Genomic DNA, 22,571 nt, shown 5'->3' with positions numbered 1-22,571 from the left:
TAACCATTTCGATGGAGGCAGTATGCGTTATCACCGGTATGATCCCAATCGGCATCACCTTGGTGGAGGACTACGAGTGCTATATGAGGAGAGAAACCAGGGGAGTACGAAAAATGGTGAGAACGGTGTCGACGACTTAGTGGCAGCAGGAGTGGGGTGCAGCAGGAAACAGTAGATGGACACACAGGCTAATACCGACTCTTTCGACCTGGGTGAGCAGGAAGCATGGAGAAGTCAACTTCGCTTGACGCAGTTCCTGTCTGGTCATGGCTGCTTCAGGAAGTACTTGCATCGGTTCGGACACACAACGTCACCCTTCTGTCCGGAGTGTGGGAATGTGGAAGAATCACATGGTCTTCGAATTTCCTAGATTTGATGATGTGCGAGAGGATATGCTCGCCCTTAACACGGAGAATGTAGTCGAAGAAATGTGTCGAGAGGAGGGCACCTTTAACGCCGTCAGCAGAGCAGTAACGCAGATCATGTCAGCGCTGCAGCGAAAATGGCGAGAAGACCAACTAGAAAGTAGTAATGTGCTCACACAAGTGCGAACTGAAAGCCGAAGCCTGGAGAACTCTCCGTCAGAGTAGGCTGAATCCACCACCGGGGATAACCGAGTAGAACGCGACACTGGGAGCTAAATGGCTCACAAATTGGAGAGACGATCAGCGAACTGGAAGCGCCAATTAGCTGAGGTAAAGTGAACTGCGTAATGCACGGCCCCCTCCGAAGTAATCGGTATCTGAAGCTGCAGATCCTTTGATAAGTCTTGATGCCGATCACCCTGCGTAGGAAACATCCATCAGCCTTCATGCTCCCACCAGCTTTGAACCCACCGAAGATGTGCTAGGTCTTGATTTCCACAAAGCAGACTTTCTTGCACTGACTCATGCGCTTGAACAAGTCGATTGGCAAATGCTTGAGCAATCACCCAGCGTCGACGAGGCTGTCGAAAATTTCATTGGGATTGTCAACCGCTTAATCACTACTTGTGTACCATTACGAAGACCTCCTTTACAAACCGCTTGGTCAAACGCTCGACTCCGTCACCTCAAGCGACTGCGATCAGCAGCCCTTCGAAAATACTGTCAAACACGCATCGCTCTCACAAAACGATGGTTCTCTCGAGCTAGCAACAACTATCGGAAGTATTATCGGTTTCTCTACAAACGGTATACTAGGCGAATGCAGCACAACCTTCCCACCAACCCTAAATTGTTTTGGTCGTTTGTCAACACTAAGAGAAACGAAGTTGGCCTTCCTATGGAAATCTCTCTTGGAGATAGATATGCACTCCATTCCATGTAACCTTCTGGCAGAACACTTCAGACACGCCTTCAACGACACAACTGCCTCAGCGGATCAAGTGAACGAGGCAACCAGAGACACGCCAAATGATGTGTTTCGTTTCGACATATTTGAGATATCCGAGGAGCTAGTGGAGTCTGCCATTAACAAGATGAAACATTCGATTGCTGCTGGTCCTGATGGGATCCTCGCATGTATCCTGAAGAAATGTTCCTCCGCACTTACTAAGCCATTAACGAAGTTGTTCAACCTTTCACTGCAGCAAGGTAAATTCCCTCGAAGTTGTAAATCCTCCTTTATGTTCCCAGTATTCAAGAAAGGAGAAAAGCGCAAAATTGAAAACTATCGCGGAATCACTTCACTCTGTGCCTGCTCTAAAGTGTTTGAAATAATCATTAATGACGCCCTATTTGCAAGCTGCTGTAGCTATATTTCTCCGGACCAGCATGGGTTCTACTCTAAGAGATCTGTCGCTACAAATCTAGCACTATTCGTATCCTCCTGCCTTCGGAATATGGAAGCAGGAGCACAAACAGATGTCGTCTATACGGATTTGAAGGCTGCTTTTGATCAAGTTGATCATGCTATCCTGCTAGCTAAACTGGATAAGCTTGGTGTGTCACAGGGCTTTATTCGTTGGTTCAAGTCTTAGTTGACAAATCGAGAGCTCTGCGTGAAAATCGGAGCAGCACAATCAAACTCTTTCACCAATACACCCGGTGTCCCTCAAGGCAGCAACTTAGGACCGTTGCTATTTTCAATCTTCATTAACGAGGTTGGATTTATTATTCCGGCTGGCTGTCTCTCTTTCTATGCAGATGATGTTAAGATTTATGTTGTAGTTCGAAGCCTTACTGAATGTTTACAGTTACAGCATATGATCGAAGACTTTGAGGATTGGTGTTCCAGGAACTTCGTCACGCTGAGTAATCAAAAATGCAGCATCATCTCTTTTCATCGCAAGCAGAAGCCAATCAAGTTCAACTATACAATCAACAATGAATCTTTGCAACGTGTGAGCAGTATCCGCGATCTAGAAATTACGCTTGATCCTGGAATAACATTCAAGCTGCATTATTCTGAGATCATCGCTAAAGCTAATAGACAACTCGGGTTTATCTTCAAGATTGCTGATGAATTCCGTGATCCAACATGCCTGAAAGCACTGTACTGTTCTCTCGTGCGTTCAATATTAGAATTTGGAGATGTCATCTGGTGCCCATACCAAGCGATTTGGATAGCGAGAATCGAATCCATTCAGAAAAAAATCGTACGTTATGCATTACGCCACCTCCCATGGAACGATCCTGTCAATCTCCCACCATACGAACATCGCTGCCAACTTTTGGGCCTTGATACATATTAGAACGTAGACGCACTATCGCTCAGGCAGTGTTCGTTGCTAAGGTATTTTTGGGCGGTATCGACTCTCCAAGTATGCTAGGAGAATTAGAAATGTATGCTCCTGAACGACCATTGCGGACAAGGAATTTCTTACATCTTGGGACGCGCGCAACAAATTATGGCCTGCATGATCCAATAAGATTCATGTTTGCTAGTTTTAACAGCTTCTACGAATACTTTGATTTCCACATTTCTGCGGCTGCGTTTCGTAACCGAATTCAACGAAGTCTGCACGAGGGATGAAATCTACTGAAAATTGGAATAACTCGACGTGCAATGATGGGCAAAATTACATTTTGCAACAGGTTTGCTTCCAACGATGGACCATGCCAATTACACATTTTATGCTTCTGACTGCTGCTGACATCATGTTTGTTAAATGTTATGTTCCTAATTTTGTATTTTGTATTGTGTATTGTGAAAAGATGTGGGGTTTTTACGCCATTTCGGCTTTTCCCCATCAAATTATCAAATTTCATTAAGACAACACAAAGTCAGATGAGAAATATTAAATAACGATCACATCCTTTGGTCTTGTGCTGAGCATCGTGGAGTCAGATCTGAGCTGTGCGATTCCCTTCGGGCTCGAGGTAGACAACCTAATGTTCCAGTTCGGGATATTTTGGCTAGACGTGATCTGGAGTTTATGAAACTCATATATGTTTACTTTAAGAATACTAACCTTAGATTGTAAGTTTGATTAACCTTGTGTTTAGTTTGTGTATTGTGCGTGTAGTTTTTTTTAATGTTTGTCTTCAAGATGAATAGAAATAAGTTCATGTTTTAGGATTAATTAAATATTTGTATAATAAATCATATTTCAAACCTCCTTCTCCCTTTCCCCATCCAAAAAATTGTAAATCTCCACTAACCTCGAGACAACCGCGAGTACTCGGTCCAGTTCCTTTAACTTTAAATTTAAGACAGTAATAATGTATAACGCAAAGAATAACTCGGCCCTGTAAAGTTTATTCGATTGAGCCTGTACAAATAAATTAATATAAAAAAAAAAAAAAATAATATTAAATAAATAAATGAATAAATAAATAAATAAATAATACGACAAGTGGTTCGGGGGGAAAAGGACAAGGCGTCCAATGAGGTTTTAGCATAGAGGTAACTCTACGACCAGAAGGTCCCGAAGAAACGAGCTCAGCTCTGGTACTATCTTCGGTCCCAAGCTAATCGATTCACCCCTCGAAACATAGGAAAATCCACTAATCCCTAATTTTATCTGTCAAACTTTTATAGCGAATCAAAACAAACATAGTGTAGTACTGGAATGTATACTAGAATGGGCAACGTTAGTCGATTTGCTTCCACTCACTTGCTATAAAAAACATATTTTCGGAATTTTGAAATCATTAGATGTTATAATGATAACTTGTACTTGTTAGATACAAGAAAAGGTTGAAAGGCAAGTGTTTGGCTCATAAAATCTGTCAAATTCGCTTTTCAGATAGTCACAATCAGCGATTTTACGGCTCGCGAGCGCTCACTCTGAGTGAACGCTCACGAATCATAAAATCGCTTATTGTGACACTCTGAAAGCGAAATTGACAGGTTTCATGTGTCAAACACATACTTTGCAACCTCTGCTTTTAACTTTCAATTATAAAATATCATAATAACATCTAACGATTTTATAATTCTGAAAAACATTTTTTTATAGCAAGTGAGTGGAAGCAACCCTGAAACCCACAAAATATAAAAGGACGATGGCAAGACGCCAGAGAGTGAAAACGAAGGAGCGGGATATTTCAGAGATCACCAGTGGCCTCACCTGGCGGCCACAGCGAGTTCTAGCAGCAGCAGTAAGCCCCAAGGTGAGCAGCAAGGACACCAAAGAGAGCTAGGTCTTATGCTAAGCCAGATGTTCACACCGAAATCCAGCAGTAGCACACCCCAAGAAGGATTGCAGCTTGGGGGGACCAAATTGATGGAGGTCAGGAGGAGGATTAATGAACTCCATGACTTCGTCAAAGATAAGACCAACGTCCACAAGGCAATTAAGGAAATGGTGACGGGCATCAAATCCACCATTATTGCTGCCGAACGTGAACAGGATGCGCTGAGGACGAGATCCATAACTGCCAAAAAGGCGCTGATCGAGGCCAAGGAGAAAGCAGCAGCTGAAACACAGGAGACGCCGAAGATACCTCAAAATCCAACCTCAAGAACGACAAGCAAGACAACAAGGAGGAAGGATGGCTAAGATAAGTGAAGAAGAAAGAAGAACAGAAGAAAGAGATACCCAGGACTCGTCGGGAGCGAAGGAAGGGTGATGCTCTGATCGTCGCAGCAAAAAACAAAACGTCGTAGGCAGCACTCCTCCGGAAGGTTCAAAAGGATCCGGAGTTGAAGCAACTATGAGAGAACGTGGTGAAAACCAGGCGCACCCAGAAAGGTGAGATGCTCTTTGAGCTGAAGAATGATCCTGCGATCAAGAGCTTAGGCTTCAAGGATCTCGTCGAAAAGTCTCTTGGCGAAGGGGCGAGCGTAAGAACTTTATCCCAGGAGACAGTGGACGAGATCACTACAGAAGAGGAGCTAAGAAGTGCGTTGAGAGTGCACTGCGATCTGGGAGATGTCCCAATGCCAATCCAGATGAGAAAAGCGTACGGTGGCATGCAAACGGCGGTGATACGGCTTTCGACAGTTGCAGCGAATAAGCTGTTGGAGACGTGCAAGGTCAAGGTTGGGTGGTCAGTGTGCTTGCTGAAAGCCACTCCTCGGGTTACCAAGCAACTGGAGCGATGCTTCAAGTGCATGGGATTCGGTCACCAGGTTAGGAACTGCAATGGTCCTGACAGATCTGATCTGTGCAGGAAATGCGGAGAGAAAGGCCATATTGCAAGAGACTGCACGAAACAACCGAGGTGTATGCTCTGCAAAAGAAAAGGACGGTAACGATCATACGACGGGAGGCTTCAAATGCCTAGCATACAAAAAGGCGATGGCAGGCCAACAGTAATGGAGGTAACCTAAATAAACCAGGCAGTCGACAACAGAAACAAAGTGCGACGTTGCAGTTATTGCGGAACCGTATCGAGTCCCTTCCGATAACGGTAACTGGGTGGCGGATAGAGCTGGGATGGCGGCTATACTAGTTATGAGCAGATACTCTATTCAAGAAGTGGTTGGGAGCTCGTACGAAGGTTTTGTGATCGCCAAAACTAACGGAATCTTCAGATTTAGTTGTTATGCACCCCCCAGATGGACGATAGAGAAGTTCCATGAGATGCTGGATAGACTTACCGAAGAGCTGATCGAACGACGACCGGTAGTCATCGGAGGAGACTTCAATGCTTGGGCATTGGAGTGAGGAAGCAGGTGTTCCAATGCAAGAGGGCACAGTCTGCTGGAAGCTCTGGCAAAACTGGAAGTTATGCTCGCCAACGAAGGCACCAGCAGCACTTTTCGCAGAGATGGCCGGGAATCCATTATCGACGTTACTTTCTGCAGTCCGTCGCTGCTGGCAAACATAGATTGGAGAGAGTGCGAAGAATATACCCATAGCAACCATCAGGCGATACGATATGGCATCGGCCAACGGCATTCTGTGTCAGTTTGGAGGACGATAACATGTGACCGAAAATGGAAGACGAAGGCTTTCGACAAGGATCTTTTCGTTCAGGCACTCCGTGTCGACAGGAGTCCCGTGATTCTGAACGCGGATGAGCTGACAGAAACGTTAGTGAGAGCATGTGACAAGACCATGCCGTAGAAACTGGAGCCAAATAACAGACGGCGTCCAGTGTACTGGTGGAACGAGACACTTAGCACCCTCCGCGCTAGTTGTCTCAGAGCCAGAAAACGTGTTCAGAGAGCAATAACAGAAGCAGACAGAGAGGAACAAAGAAGAGCACTTAAACGAGCGATAAAGCATATCCTGAACAAGTGTGTAGCTTCGAAAAAAGCCAGTGATTTTAGTTTACATCATGGGCAAGACCCAATCAACACAACAGTCGAACGAAAATGGTGATGTGAAACTCACCACTATAGTCCAAAATCAGCAAGGACATAGTGACGAGCACGATTTACAAACATTGCTCTTGTGGCTGATACTGGTTACTGTGGTTTTTGACCTAGGCATCATTCTGTATGCTGCTTTCAAAAAACGTGAGAAGAAAATCGCCCTAAAGGCAGCTAAATCAATCGCTAGTTTAAACGTCTAATAAAAAATGTGATGAACAATGCCATGAACTATAAGTTTCAAGAAGCCAACAAAGTCAAATCATCAAAAGTGCAGTGCAGTGATCGAGAAAAAGGAACAACCACCACTCAATGATTTTGGCAGCTATCTCAAATTACGCCGATTTGCAGCGACCCCAGATATGAGCGTCGAGGAGAGCGCCTCCGGCAACAACAGCAGCAGAAATTTAACGAGCATTGAGCGTAGAGGAGAGCGCCTCCGCCAACAGCAGCAGTAGAGCATTAACGAGTATTGAGCGTCGAGGGGAGCGTCTCCGCCTTCAACAACAGCAGAGCATCAAGCAGCATTAAGCGTTGAGGAGAGCGCCTCCGCTGAATCAACATACAGTATGCTATGGACCGACGGCACAGGATTTTATGAATGTAAGTCAATATTATGAAGCAGTACGACGAACTTAAACAAATCTACAACGATCTGAAAATTAAAGTGAATATCAGAACATCACATAGGATTTTGCAACTTAAATCAAAAAGAGCTAATACTTTAATTAATCAAATAACTGAAATTACGCAAATAGAAGATTCACTAGAAAATAAAGCCATATTAGCCAAAAGTGAAACAGTGTTTAAGGCTATCGCCTCTTTAATTGAAATTAAAAGAAAATCACAAAGAGCGTCATTTAAATCAATAGGAACAGCCATAATATTTGCAAATAAATTAAAGAAAATTTCAAAGATGGCACAAGCCTTGGATTTGATCAGAACAATCCCTATGCTAGTTCAAGTTTACAATGGTGATGGTGAAAAATTAACTAGCACTGTGGCCGCTCTAAAAGCGTGCCAAACTTTAATTACTAATGATAATCACGCCTGGAGGGCAAAGCAAGGGCAGTTGTGGGAGATAATCCCCAAAATGTGGATGAAATCATCCAAAAACTTGAAGAAAAATGTAAAATTAAAATTGCAGCTGAAACAGTGGTTGCAAAATTAAACGCCACAAGGCAGAACGGTGATGTAGGAAAATTTACTAAGCAAATCGAAAAGCTCACCCTGGATTTGGAACGCGCATATATTAGCGAAGACGTTCCAGTAGATACAGCTACAAAAATGGCTGTGAAAGCAGCAGTCAAAGCTCTTGCATCAGGTGTGAAAAATACCAAAACCAGACTTTTACTGAAGGCTGGTCAATTTACCACCCTGTCTGCTGCGGTTGAAAAAGTAACCGAAAATGAAACAGCAGGAAATACTACAAATAGCGGGAGCGTTCTACACTACCGCTCCCATAATTTCAGAAATAACGATGCCCGTCGTTCAAACAATTACCAGAGGCCGCGGAAGTGGAAATCATCAAACTAATCACGGACGTAACGAAAGATATCAACCACGAGGCTCTTCGAACTATCGACGTAGTAATGAAGATAATGGCTATCAAAGACAAAATAACCAACATTACAATCGCTATCAGCGTAACAGGTCACAGTATTATGCTCCTCGCGTTTTCATGGCGCAATCGAAAAACCAATCAGCTCCTCAACTGGGCCAGGTTGGGAGCCAAAGAGCACATCAAGGCCAACCCGTAAACAACATTCAATTGCATCAACCATAAAGTCGGGTGGTGCATCAAATAACTCGACAATAATTAAGGAGAAATGTTTTCAAATTAATACATCGTGCAGCAATTTCGTGTATCTAAAATTAAAATTTTCAACTACAGAATCGACTTTGTTAGTTCATTCTGGAGCCGAAGTCTCTATTTTTAAAGTTAACGCACTACAGCAATCACATCCAATAAATGCTTCAGAAAAATATAAAATAACTGGCATTAATAATTTGCCCACAGAGACTTTTTGAACTGCTTCAACTCATATTTTACTACCAAATGACACATCAGTACAACATAAATTCCAATTAGTTGATCAAAATTTCCCAATTCCGACAAACGGAATCCTTGGGAGAGATTTTTTTGCAAAATTTCATTGTTCAATAAATTACGATACTTGGGTTTTAACTATCATAAGTGACGACGAAACAATTGAGATACCCATCGAAGACAATCTGAACGGAGATTTCATTTTGCCACCAAGGTCTGAAGTTTTTAAACAAATTTTTAAAGAGGAAATTAAGGACGATTACGTTTTACTGTCCAGAGAAATTAAACATGGAGTTTTTAATGCTAACGCAATTATAAACTCTCAATGTCATATCGTCAAACTAATTAACACAAATAATGACCCTGTACACATAGCAGACAGTTTGAAAGGACTTATGTACCTCTTCAAAATTACAACATTCTCAGTTACGATAAGTCCGATACTGATAATAGAATAAATAAGCTCTTTGAAGAGTTTAATTCAAAGAACTTACCATTTCTATCTAAACAAAAACTACAAAATTTATGTGCAGAATTCAATGATATATTTGCCCTAGAAGGAGACACCTTGTCCAGCAACAATTTTTACAAACAGAAGATAAATTTGTCTGATAACTCTCCGGTTTATATAAAAAATTACAGAAATTCATAGACACGAAATCAACACACAAGTTAATAAACTATTAAATGACAAAATTATACGACCCTCTGTTTCACCGTATAATTCGCCAATACTGCTAGTCCCAAAGAAGTCCTCCACTGACACAAAAAAATGGCGTCTTGTAGTAGACTTCAGACAGCTTAACAAAAAAATAGTTGCTGATAAATTTCCACTACCTACACACTTAGATTTTTTTGCCGAGATGGGCACCACCGAGCAGCTCGGCATTTTATTTTGCTGGAAATTCAGCAAAAAATATGTTTGTTAGCTGAGATCTCGGCAAAATTCCCGTTTGTTAGCTGAATCTCGGCAAGTTTTTCACTGAGATCCAGCAAAATAAAATGCCGAGCTGCTCGGTGGTGCCCATCTCGGCAAAAAAATCTAAGTGTGTAGGATAGACGATATCCTTGATAACCCAGGCAGAGCGAAATATTTCAGCACTTTAGATCTGATGTCCGGTTTTCATCAAGTCGAACTTGATGAACATTCAAAACAATTTACCGCCTTCTCCACAACCTCCGGTCATTTCGAATTCAACAGATTACCGTTTGGTTTGAACATATCACCAAACAGTTTTCAAAGAATGATGACTATTGCCCTCAGTGGATTGCCTCCAGAGAGTTCATTTCTTTATATCGATGATATAATTGTAGTCGGATGCTCAATTAATCATCACCTAGCTAACCTTGAAAAAGTATTTGAAAAATTGCGAGAATACAATCTTAAATTGAATCCTTCAAAATGTAACTTTTTCTGCTTTGATGTCACTTTTTTAGACATCACATTTCTGAACATGGAATTCAACTCGACGCACTATCACGTATCACCAAAAATTCGGAAGAACTCAAAAATCTGCAAAAATTACCAGTACAAACAAGAGCCATGACTCAAAAATCACTACCAATACCAAATAGAAATCAAACTGCCAGCGAGATTGATCACCTCAAAGCATATGATTCTATTAACAATATCGATGCATTTAACATGCCAAAACTTAACTTTACAATTCAACAAAATGACATATATGTAACAATTTACAACAAAAATGCGAAAAGGGTTATTGCTCAAGCGCAATTTCCCTATGCAGTTAAAACAAGAAATCTCAAAAGGTACCTCAATGCTATAAATGATATGGCCAAGAAAATCAAAGTTAAAAAGCTAGCAATTGCAAGAAGAGACATAATATTCACAATGTTTACACCTGAAACTTTTAAACAGGAATGTAATAAAGATTTGAAAAATGTGCAATTGGTACTGTACCGCAAATTATAAAAAATGAAAATGAAATCATGAAAATCACCAAAGAAAACCACTTGACACCCTTAGGAGGACATGTAGGTATAAATAAACTCATACAAAAATTACGACGGAATTACTACTGGACTAATATGAAGTCAATAATTACTAAATATGTCAAATCGTGTCTTATCTGTAAGCAGAATAAGCACACAATTAAAACAAAAGAAACCTTCATTCACACAACAACACCCAATGGAACTTTTCAAATAATCTCGATGGATACAATTGGTCCATTTACGAGATCCACTAAAGGAAATCGATATGCATTGACCATTCAATGCGAGTTATCGAAATACGTTATAGTTAGTCCAATAGTCGATAAACAGGCGAATACTTTAGCCAAAGCTTTCGTCGAAAATTTAATATTAAAATATGGATGCCCATCCATTATTAAAACAGATATGGGAACGGAATACAGAAACGAAGTGTTTCACCATATGTGTAACTTACTTCAGATCAATCAAAAATTTTCCACTGCCTACCATCCTGAAACAATAGCAAGTTTAGAGCGAAACCATAGATGTCTAAATGATTATTTAAGACATTTCATAAATGAGCAGCATGATGACTGGGATTCATGGTTGCCTTATTACACTTTTTATTACAACACCACACCACACATTGAGCACAAGTATTCACCATTTGAATAAGTATTCGGAAGACAATTTCAATTTCCAAACAGCCTAACTAATAAAATCGATCCAGTATACAACACAGATTCATACGTTACAGAAATGAAATATAGAATTCAAACAGCATGTGCTAAAGCAAAAGCGTTATTAGATAAATCAAAAATAATAAGAATTAAAAATCAATCACAAGCATCAAATCCACTAAAAACAAAAGTTGGAGACATAGTCTGGCTTAAAGTAGAAAATCGTAGAAAACTCGATTCTGTTTATTCAGGCCCATTTAAAATTATAAACATAGATCACCCAAATGTAACGATAGAAAAGTTGGTTACCAAGGAACTCCAAAAGGTACATAAGAATAGAATAATTAAGTGAATCAAACAAATGTCAAATAAAACGTAAATCCGAAATCATAACTTAACATTGTATCAATGAATGGTCTACTGCGTAAACCATTCTTTCTTTTAGGAGTAGATGTGCTGTGCCTACATCATTACCTAAAATCTCTCTCCTATTAACTAACTGACTGGCACAGCGCAACTCTATCCATCCCTTTCTATTTACTTGTAAGTGTGTAAGTAAGGATCGATATTTATTCGATCGATATCAAGAACTATGTAACTTAGCTAGTAAGTTTTTATGCAATAAAACATTATTCAAGATCGAACCATTGAGTTATTCACAGATGAAACGGCGGAGCATGTGGTCTTAAACTGTCCAAGGTTCGAGGCAGTGCGAAAGGAGATGCCCGTCCTTAACGTGGAGAATGTCGTCGTTGAAATGTGTCGAGAGGAGGGCACACAGATTATGTCGGAGCTGCAGCGTAAATGGACAGAAGATCAGCGATCTAGCAACGCCAGCTAGCACTGAGAGTACGACAAGTGCATGAGCACAACCACCCCCCGAAGTAGTCGCTTCACAGTGGTCCCGGGGGGATACAGGCAGAGGAGAGAGTAAGGAATGGGTTTTAGTGGAGCTGCACTAGGCAACTAGTGGATACCGTGCCAACTTCACTACAGGCCAAGTTTCTTGAAACTTTACTAAGCCTTACTATAAAAAAAAACACACACACACAATGTGATCTGCGTCATGGTAACCTAGTCCACAATTGGACATGAGACGAATTAAGTCTCGACCATCATTTAACCCTTTTAACCAAGGAATCTTCGATACCTTAGGGATGATCAATAAAAGCCATCATCCCAAACACCCTTCACTCCATTTATGTTGCCAGCTGACGACATACTGTTGACGATAAATGAAGAAAAATTAGTTGTAGGCGATTTTACGATCGTAAATATCACCTTCCTTAGTGCCCACCTGCAAGCGAGTCCGCATTCTCATTGCCCGGAATCGAGAAATGAGAAGGGGATGAAAAAAGATCTTAAAGATAAAGCACTTAGGAGTGCTTTACCGGCCTCATGAAGTGAATAGCCTCGACAGAACTGAGACTATCCGTAAAAATAAAATAATGATCTGGTGCAAGTGAGGCAATAGTATTGCCGCCAGCTGAGCAAGCTATACGGAACAAGGAGCTTGAAGCATTCGATAGGCGCTATGAAATTCGTTATAAATACCAAAACCAGCGAGCGCCTCTTTTGTGAAGAACGATCTTGCGGAATCAACATGGCCAAACTTTGCACGAAGAAAATTTCCGCTTCGATACTCAATGTGGGATCTCCAGGTGCATTTAGAATTGAAGATATTTGAAGGACATAGAATGAGTGATCGGTTTACTCAAAAGTTGAAGCTTTGGTTGTACTGAGCTATGCTGCCTAGAAAAATGACCAACTCAGTGTTCTCCGTGGAGAATTCGATACCTAGCCTGTAAGGGCTAAGGTATCCTGTAAGGGCCCTGTGACAGACACTACGCCGTCATCTGCAAGTTGTCTTAACATGCAGTTGGCACTAAGACAATTATCAATTTCTCTGACGAAGAAATTATACAAAAGGGACTTAAACATCAGCCCTGGGGGAGACCCATGTAGCTAAATCGTGAAGCTGTAGAATTTCCATGAGAAAACTTCATATGTTTCTTTGACAGCAAATTGTACAAACAGTTATTAATTGATGGAGAAAGGCCACATGTGTGGAGTTTGTCTGAAACGATTTCAACCGATATTGAATCAAAAACTCCCTTGACATCCAAGAACACAGAAGCCATTTGCTCCTTTTTAGCAAAAGCCAACTGAATTTCTGTTAAAAACAACGCGAGGCAATCATTCGTTCCCTTGCCCCTACGGAAACCAACCAAACTGAGTATCTGAAAGTACATTGTTCATTACGATGCACATAAATGGAGCGTCACATATCATATAAGTATTCATTATAAGTTGTGTAATGTTCTGAGATATTTCATAAAATGATGCAGTTATTGTATACAAATGCCCATCTTTGTAAACAACATTGCTTACAAGTTGCTCGTTTGCCTGAAATGAAATACAAGTTTACGTGAATGTATCTTTACATCACAATTAAAATTCAGAATTTTTTTCTGTGTAGGTGGTTCGTCTCAACCCATTTGTCCAAGCCAAAAAGGATCATTTTCTCCAACAATTTTCGAATGCACGACAACATCGCGATGGGTTGGTACGAGTTGTAATCTGACGCGGGTTTGCCAGGCTTTTTAATGACTATAACCCCACCCGCCTCCAATCATCCAGGACAATATTGAGCTCCAGGAACTGACCAAACAAGTTCAACATGAGCCTCTTACCGACGTCTGGGAGGCTCTTCAATAAGTTGAACTTTATCCTATCAGCCCCTGAGTGAGATTGAGAGCTCTACCATTGAAAAGGCTGATTGGCTCGTCTACCGAATCCGTGCCGGCACGGAATCAGCACTCACTTTTCGCGCGAACTTGAGAATCCAACGATCCGAGTACTCCCGAGCGTATTCATCGACGTTTCGCGTGATAATCCGTCCACGAATTGCCACCAGTATCCGCGGTTCTTGGCTTTAATGAGGCTCTTGAGCTCGCGTTCAAGAACCGAGTACGCTTCATAATGTACGGGTGTTCCGCGTTTCCGGAAAAGCTTAAACGCGTCAGACTTTTTACGACAAACCTCAGTACACTGCTGGTCCTACCAAGGGGAAGGACGTTTTCTATGGAAAGACGTTCCTGGAACCGGCCAAGTTTGAGCTTGAAGCGCGCTGTACAAGATCAGATTGGAGAGGAAGTTATATTCCTTCAACGGTGGAAGCGCTTCTTCCGACGTTAGTACTTCATCTATTACTTTGCCCAATCGATATTACGGGTAAGATCGTACGCGACGTTTACGGGTTCCGACGAATTAAACCCACTGGCCACTGAAACTTCGATCGGCAAGTGATCACTACCGTTGGAATCTTGGATCACATTCCACGTGCAATCTGCAATCCAACGATAAGGAATTAGAGCAAAGTGTGAGGTCTAATCTACTTCCATTCACCAGCCAAATGTGTTACTTCTCCATTGTTAAGAATTGTCATATTAAATATGTTGCAGAGGTTATATATCAAAGTAGAACGGTTGTCATCACATAATTTCCCCCAGCCCCAACCGTGGGAATTAAAATCTCCCATAATCAACCGTGGAGCAGGAAGTACCGAACATATATCTGAAAGTTGTTTTCGATTAACAACGGCTCTAGCAGGCATATAAACAGAAGCAATACAAATTCTCTTTAACAATAGTCTGACATGCGACAACATCAATTCCTGGAAATTGTGGATAATTCACTCTATAGAAAGAATGGCACTTTTTGATCACCAAAAGTACCCCTCCTCCACGCGAATCCTCACGATTCAATCGAATAATGTTAAAATCATAAAAAAGGAAGATCTATATCTGAAGAGAGACAAGTTTCACAAAAAGCAAATGCATCACAATCATTATCGTGAACTAAAAACTTGAAAGAGTCTAAATTAGGAATGTGTCTTCGACAATTCAACTGTAGAACAGTGATCAAATCCCCGACCTCGTTTGGATAATTATCCATCGAAGGAAATGATTGCTGCAAGGAAGGGCCACTTCAATGTCAATTGCTTCAAGAGGGTCTTCACAGTAGGAAGCATTGCCAGAACAATGCTTTTCAGAGGATCAGAAATATCGAGGTACTTGAGGATACCGTCCACAATGTTATCAAATGAGAACAACCCAGATGAAGAAAGGGCTTCTGTTCTTAAAAAAAAGGGCCATCAGGTGTTTTGGATGTCCCTGGGAGCGGTGAAAAATCCTGGGTATAGTTAGTTCTGCGGAATCCAGGAGGAGTAGAAGTCTCCTTTTTTCCACCACTCCTTGATTTGGGCAAGCTGATTTAGGGTTCTTGGTTTGCAACTTTCCGCGAACGGATGCGTTTTTGTTTTCATGCAGAACCTTCCGGAAAACTGAAGGAAGTTCCCTCCTCAGCCAAGTCAGAGTCAGACTCGTCAGCTGACAAAAGAAAAAAGGGATTTTTGTCGTTGGTCGATGGCGTGGCTGTCTTCAGCATTTCTGCAAAAGACTGCCTGGAACGTTCCTTAAGTGAGCTTTGTTGTTTCTCCCCGCGTTGTTTGTACACCGGACACGACGAGAGACCATGAAGAGGAGTTCCTTTGCAGTACACGCATTTTGGTGCAGTAGCTGCACATGCGCCATCCACATGCTTCTCAACAATTTTGGCAGTTCATGACCGGGGGAACGAACAAACGCACATGTAGTCGAACTTTTCCCAGCTCGATGTAATGAGGAAGGGCTGAACCAGAAAAGGTCACACGAAACGAGCTTGTGGCGGTTAAATTTGTTTACCCTCGCTGACAGATACTGAGCCCAGTTTTTGGGCATACAGTATCTTCACCGGAGGAAGCAAAGGGTTCTTGAAATGGCCAACCGCCTGCTTCTCCAAGATCTCGGGGGTCAGACTCGTTTCGGTGACGACATCTTCGATCTCCACATCACGAGCTGGGATGTAAACTCTTTACTCGAGTGGAAGAGCTGGGAGACAGCAATCTCACTAGCTTGCTTCAGGTTAAAGATGGAAACACGAAGTTTATTGTTCGTGATTTCGATCACGGTCGAGAATCGCTTCGTCGAATTATTTGAAATATGTATAACGTTCAAAGGTTTGTTTTGGGCCATGCACCAATCGAGTCATTCGGGTAGGCCCGCGATCTAGTGCTTTTCCTAGATTGAGACGACGAACCAGGGTTGATATCATCAGATGTCTGAGATGATCGGTCATCCATGTCGTCTTCCGACAAAACTAAGGAGCACATCTTAGTCCTTGTTTATTGTTATGCTTCGTTGATAGTGGCAAGACTAGGCTCTGTCCACCGAGGATGATCTTGAAACAAGAAAAACATGAGTTAGTTAGCCTTCATCTATGTGATCTTCTTAGTCTTCATCATCCTAATCTTCTATTCGTTATTCTCTAGTTTGAAGTGGTTCTGATGCATGGTTATTATCGGTGTTGGTCGGCTTAATTTTGTTGCTAAGGAATCCGATTTTGACTGACAAAGGGATGCGCCTTTGGAAAGGGCTCTTACTTTTCGAAGTGTATAAATAGTGAAACCTTTCAATTAGAATCGATTCCCTGCGACGACAACTGTATCAAAACCGAATACTTCATCGTTTCTCAATAGTGATGGAGTACTAACAACAATCAATATCAAACTAACGATTTTAAATTGGCTCACTACTTGACTAGCCCATTGGTCCTAAGCTAATCGATTAACATATCCCATTCTAGTATAAATTCCAGTACTACACTATGTTTGTTTTGATTCGCTATGAAAGTTTGACAGATAAAATGAGGGGTTCTTGGATTTTCCTATGTTTCGAGGGGTGCATCGATTAGCTTGGGACCAAAGAGAGTACCAGAGCTGAGCCAAAAAGTTGAGCACGTTTCTTCGGGACCCTCTGGTCTTAGAGTTACCTCTATGGTAATACCATAGAAGTAACTCTAAGACTAGAAGGTCCCGAAATAACGTGCTCACCTTTTTGGCTCAGCTCTGGTACTCACTTCGGTCCCAAGCTAATTGATTCACCCCTCAAAATATGGGAAAATCCACTAACCCCTCATTTTATCTGTCAAACTTTCATAGTGAATCAAAACAAACATTGTGTAGTAGTAGAATTTCGACTAGAATGGGGTACGTTAATCGTTTGCTTGAGACCAATAGGCTAGGCAATTTAAAATCGTTAGTTTCGTATTGATTGTTGGTACAGCCTCCTCGCGACAGTTGGTTTATACCTGAATTGACTGTTGCTTTGTGTGCTTTACTACCGCTTGCTACCGTACGTTCAGATCTGAATTCGAAGTGTATTGGCAACAGCGCACGCACGAACGAATGAAAGCTGTATTAGAACAGCTTTGCTAAAATCATCGTGCTTGGAACGTAGTAAACCGAATAGGCTGTTTTTATACATTTCTTTATGAACAGCCTTCACAAACCGACGACATCCCTCAACTTACCCAAGTGGCTGTCACGAGACATTATATACAATTGATATACGGCAGTGGAGTATGGAAGAAACCCAGAAGAATGATCCCGAACATATATGCCGGCCCTATGTCAGATCAATGTAAGGTCAATTTATGGTCGACGTCGGCCAAATGTCGGCTTGATGTCGGGTCAATTATGTGTATATGTCGGGTAAATGTTGGGCCAACATCGGTTTGGGGTTAGGTAGAAGTCAGGTTGGTGTCGGGTAGGCTTATATTTTTCGCCGGAGACCGCGCGTTTTGAAAAAATATCGGATGAAAATTTTGCAATGGGAAGCACGAACGTGATAGCAACCGAACGAGCTCCGGCGCCACACTGGTAGTGTAGTAGCAGTCTTGCGACATACAAACAAAATTTCAAAGACAGCAGCAACGAATCGGCAGTTTGACGGACTGCTTGTTGTATGTACGAGGAACGTTACGAATGACCATCCTAGGCTGTCATAGCCGAACGAACAAAATACATGACTAAGAACGAGCTGTCGTGTACTGCACAAGACGGCAACGTTGCATGTCGTATAACAGCCGCACTGTGGGCTGTCGCTTAAAGCTCAATATCAAGGCTGTCGTAGGAAAAAGAAAGCGACAGCCGTTGGAATACTGTCATGAGGTGGTACTTTTGGTATGCCTGGGTTTTATGTCCTGAACAGATGAAAAAAGTTGAAAGGTCTGTGCCTAGGCGACCGGAAGCTTGACGTAGGACCATGCTTTCCACCCAGATTACAGAGCTTCGGCCTTATTTATGCATTTAGATTCATTTTCGAGGCTTTTCCTTTTTCACTTTTAACACCAATCATGGGAAAAATCGTTTCATTTTGCATTTACTACTCACTTGCATACAATGTTGTTGTTCATCATAAACGAGCCGCACTGATTTCGCTCGTATTCGCATTGCTTCTATTTTCTTCGATGAACGCAAAATTGAGCAAAACATACAGCTGAACGTTACATGAATGATTCTAAGTGTAGTAGTGTGGGGGCATGAAGTAGTTCGACTCCTCGTGGTGTGCCCTGGAAACGTTAATTATCGAACCCAAGGGAGATATATTGCGGCCAAATGAACTACAGCAGAGTAAGGACGCTGGAGCCCCATCCAGCTCGTCCCAGGAGGTCGATAAGCCCTGCACAAACCGTCGTTGTGCAAAGGCAGGAGTGACACCGGGTTCTTAGAGTGCTTACCACACGCAGCTGGTAAGCGGTCACATCTGTCCTGTTTGGCCCTGGACAGTTGGCTGGCTATCACGTCTGCTCTAGAACTCAGGCGAACAATTAACAGCGAACAACAAGAGGAAGGTCCTGTACAGCTGCTCACTGTGCAGCAGCGAGTGTCACGTCTGACACACCACTAGCGCAACCGGTCCCCTCCCATGATGTAATGCTTTCGGGTGGTTCCGGGGAGGGCAAGGGCCTAGAGCACAGGGTAAGGTTTAGTGGGTCGGGAGCACTACTTCTCCCATCCCCACACCCAGAGTTATCTTCTCAGGTATCTGGGAGCAGATTCCCCACTGTATAAAAAAAAAAGAAAAAAAAAGTGTATTAGTGTGGATGATTCCTCACTTATTATTTTGTCCACGCTGAGCCTATTACGATTGCATTCTGCTGAATGGCTAAATGGGATTTTTGCAGAAAGAATCACTTTTGAGTAGTTCCACACAGATTCGCAAATCGTTTCGGATCGATGTTTATAGAAAATTCACTAGCTTTAAACATACATTGACACATTTAAATTGCTATTAATATGAAGAAAACTGTTAAGGCCCACGCACATTAGATCCGGATCGGACGCGTTGCGGCAAAGTGACAGCTAAATCTATTGTCTAACTGTCAAATTTACGTCAACGCAACGCAAACGGATCTAATGTGGGTGGCCCTTTAGCGCTACGCAAATATCGTAAAACTGAACATTCCATGTCTTTCAAATATCTTGGGGTCTGATTCGATTCCTGGCGATCCCACATTGAGTATCTCAGACGAAAATGCCAACAAAGGATCAATTTTCTCCGAACAATTACCGGAACGTGGTGGGGAGCTCATCCACAAGATCTTCTTACGTTGTAACCGACAACGATTTTATCGGTTTTAGAATTCGGTAGGTTTTGTTTCCAGTCGGCGGCTAAAACTCACATCATCAAACTGAAACGTATCCAGTATCGTTGTCTTCGTATCGCGTTAGAATGCATGAACTCGACTCATACGATGAGTCTAGAAGTGTTGGCGAGCATGTTGCCACTATCCGATCGGTTTTCGGAACTGTCCCTCAGGCTCCTCACCCGTTGTGAAGTTATGAAGCCACTGGTAATCGAAAACTTTGAAAAGCTTCTTGAGCTGAACCCTCAAACTCGTTTTATGTCATTGTACTATTTACGTGTGCATAACACTGGATGTCACCCCTTCACAGTATGATCCTCATCGTGTATGCTTCTCCGACTTCGGCAATTCAGTTAGTTTTGATGTATTTATGAAGCGGGAGATTCGTGGGATCACAGAACATCATCGTTCCATGATTGTTCCGTCAATTTATGCTGCAAAGTTTGGCCAAGTTGATTCCGCAAGATCGTTCTTCACAGATGGATCATTAATAGAAGCGTCCGTTGGTTTTGGTATTAAGTGTTTTATCTTTAAGATCTTTTGTTATCACCTTTGCATGGGTCCCATCTCATTGCTCGATTCCGGGCAATGAGATGGCGGACTCACTTGCTAAGGTGGGCGCTATGAAAGGCGATATTTACGATCGACAAATCGCCTACGATGCTTCTCCCTCTCCCCATCCATAAAACTGTAAATCCCTACTAACCTCGAGACGACCGCGAGTAATCGGTTCAATTCCTTTAACTCTAGATTAAAAACATTAATTATGTGTAACGCAAATGATAACTTGGCTCTGTATAGTTTATTCGATTGAGCCTGTGCAAATAAATTAATACAAAAAAAAACAAATAGCCTCTAGAAAAACTATTATAAAAAATAGATTTTCTATTTCACTTGTAGAGGAATTAATCGGTAATCTGCTTATACCATCAGAAGGAGTTTTTAATACCTATACACACCTTTCAGTAATCGCGTCAACTTTTGTAACACGCGTTGTACAAAAACTTTTGTCGCGCGTTGTACAAAATATAACATTATGTAATTTTCGCCTAGAGGGCGTTTATTGAAACCGAATATTCTCCTAAATATTCTTTAAGTATTGGTCTATTGGCCATCGTTATTAATTTGTATAACACATTGTTAGTTTCACGTTGAGTGAGTGTCAAAGTCAATAGGTTTTTTGTTTGTTTTCGGGTTGTGATATCAAACTTCTACAATCAACCATTTCAGCGTAAATAATTAAACGCGCGTATCAATACCTCTGGCACCATTGTGGGTTACCCAGGTAACATTACAAGTTTAAAGGAGTCTTAAAATCATTTTACTATTCTAAATCATGGTCTACAGAACCCTCTTAAAGCCAAAATTATTAGTTAAGCGGAGACAGAAACCAACACAGCATGCTGCTGCTACTAATATTTTGATCGGTGCACACCTCTACGCTTGTTTATTTGTTTATTTGTACATTAAAAACTTCAACCCACAATTATTGTATAAATGAATAAAACTTGTAATTAAGTCGGTGCTTCATGTATATCTATACTTACCCTGACGTACTAATCGCCGTAGTTGAACCTGTAATACCACCACTTGCATGTCTAAAATCATCTTCAATATCTAGCACGTTCGCCAACAGAGATTTTGACGATCTTTCTTTCAATTCGAGTTCTTTCATTCGATTCGACAGTAGGATAGTCTTCCGAGTTATCTTTTTACCGGGACGTCCCATGCGTAAAATCCAAGGCAGCCACTGAAGAAATACTGATTTTATCTGTAATCAAAAATGTATAAACATATTGGTTTGTGTTTTTTTTTCATAATTTATTTTTTGTTTCTTTACCCAAGGAGGCATTTCATGGATATCGGCTGTTCTGTGATGATAATTTAATACCACAACGGTGAGAACTACCGACGATGCCACCATGAACATGATGCAATTGAAATATGTGCCTATGAAGAACAGCTTATTATTCAAAACTTTTTTTTTTGTTTTTTATTTAACTTTATGGAGAAAAAAACAAGATCATGCAAAAAAGAGGTCATGCAAAAATATCTACACATTTATTGCCACACACTATGCAAGAACATGAAGGAAATGAAAACAAACCTAATGGAACTGAAAATTAATTTGGTATTAATACTACAGACGCAACAGTTCTACTGTTTCATGCATTAATGGCATACATTTCAGCATTGGCTATTGTTGTTTTGTCAACGCAAGAAGTTTTTTTTTTTAGTGCTACGACTTCAAAATCAAAGAAAGTTGTGAAATTTTACTTAGACATGAAACAAAACGAAACATTTACCGAAGGAGTGTATACTAAGTAGAGAGAGAAGGGGCCCAATCCAACGAAGGAAGCATTCAGTATAACATAAAAGTTTACTACAGTAAGATTTGTTAATTGTCATTTATTTATGGTTTATTTAGAATACATGATGAAAGAGCTATGCAACTTGACATATGTTTTCCTTCTGTTGATGCCAGTTGCATCAGCTTTCATTTGAATTAATTTATAGTTTTGTCATTTCCATTAGCATATAAACATAAGTTTTTAATATATTATTCATAAATGATAACGTATAATTTCTCATACATTTATTTAGTGTTTGCGTTTATACAGGAGATATACATACTGACAGAATGCCACGAGCAGTAATTTTAACGAAGTACTAAATAATAAATATTTTAT

At 41.2% G+C, this 22,571-nt stretch overlaps 1 protein-coding gene across 1 annotated transcript in view; it reads right to left on the bottom strand.

Moving 5' to 3' along the window:
* LOC135715568 (acetylcholine receptor subunit alpha-type acr-16-like) overlaps window positions 1-21,828 on the bottom strand; it is a 50,976-nt gene extending 29,148 nt beyond the window's left edge. The window contains exons 1-2 of the mRNA XM_065238779.1: window positions 21,722-21,828; window positions 21,429-21,652 (exon numbers count right to left, since the gene is read on the bottom strand). Of these exons, the coding sequence (XP_065094851.1) occupies window positions 21,429-21,652; window positions 21,722-21,811 (314 nt within the window). The 5' untranslated portion in view covers window positions 21,812-21,828. The remainder of the gene's footprint in view (window positions 1-21,428; window positions 21,653-21,721) is intronic.
* Between the last annotated feature and the right edge of the window lie 743 nt (window positions 21,829-22,571).

The sequence above is a fragment of the Ochlerotatus camptorhynchus genome, unplaced genomic scaffold, assembly GCF_037179485.1.
Source record: "Ochlerotatus camptorhynchus isolate MF236.1 unplaced genomic scaffold, CSIRO-AGI_Acam_v1.1 ptg000953l, whole genome shotgun sequence".
NCBI classification, from domain to species: Eukaryota; Metazoa; Arthropoda; class Insecta; order Diptera; family Culicidae; genus Ochlerotatus; species Ochlerotatus camptorhynchus.
This window is presented reverse-complemented; position numbering and strand designations above follow the sequence as displayed.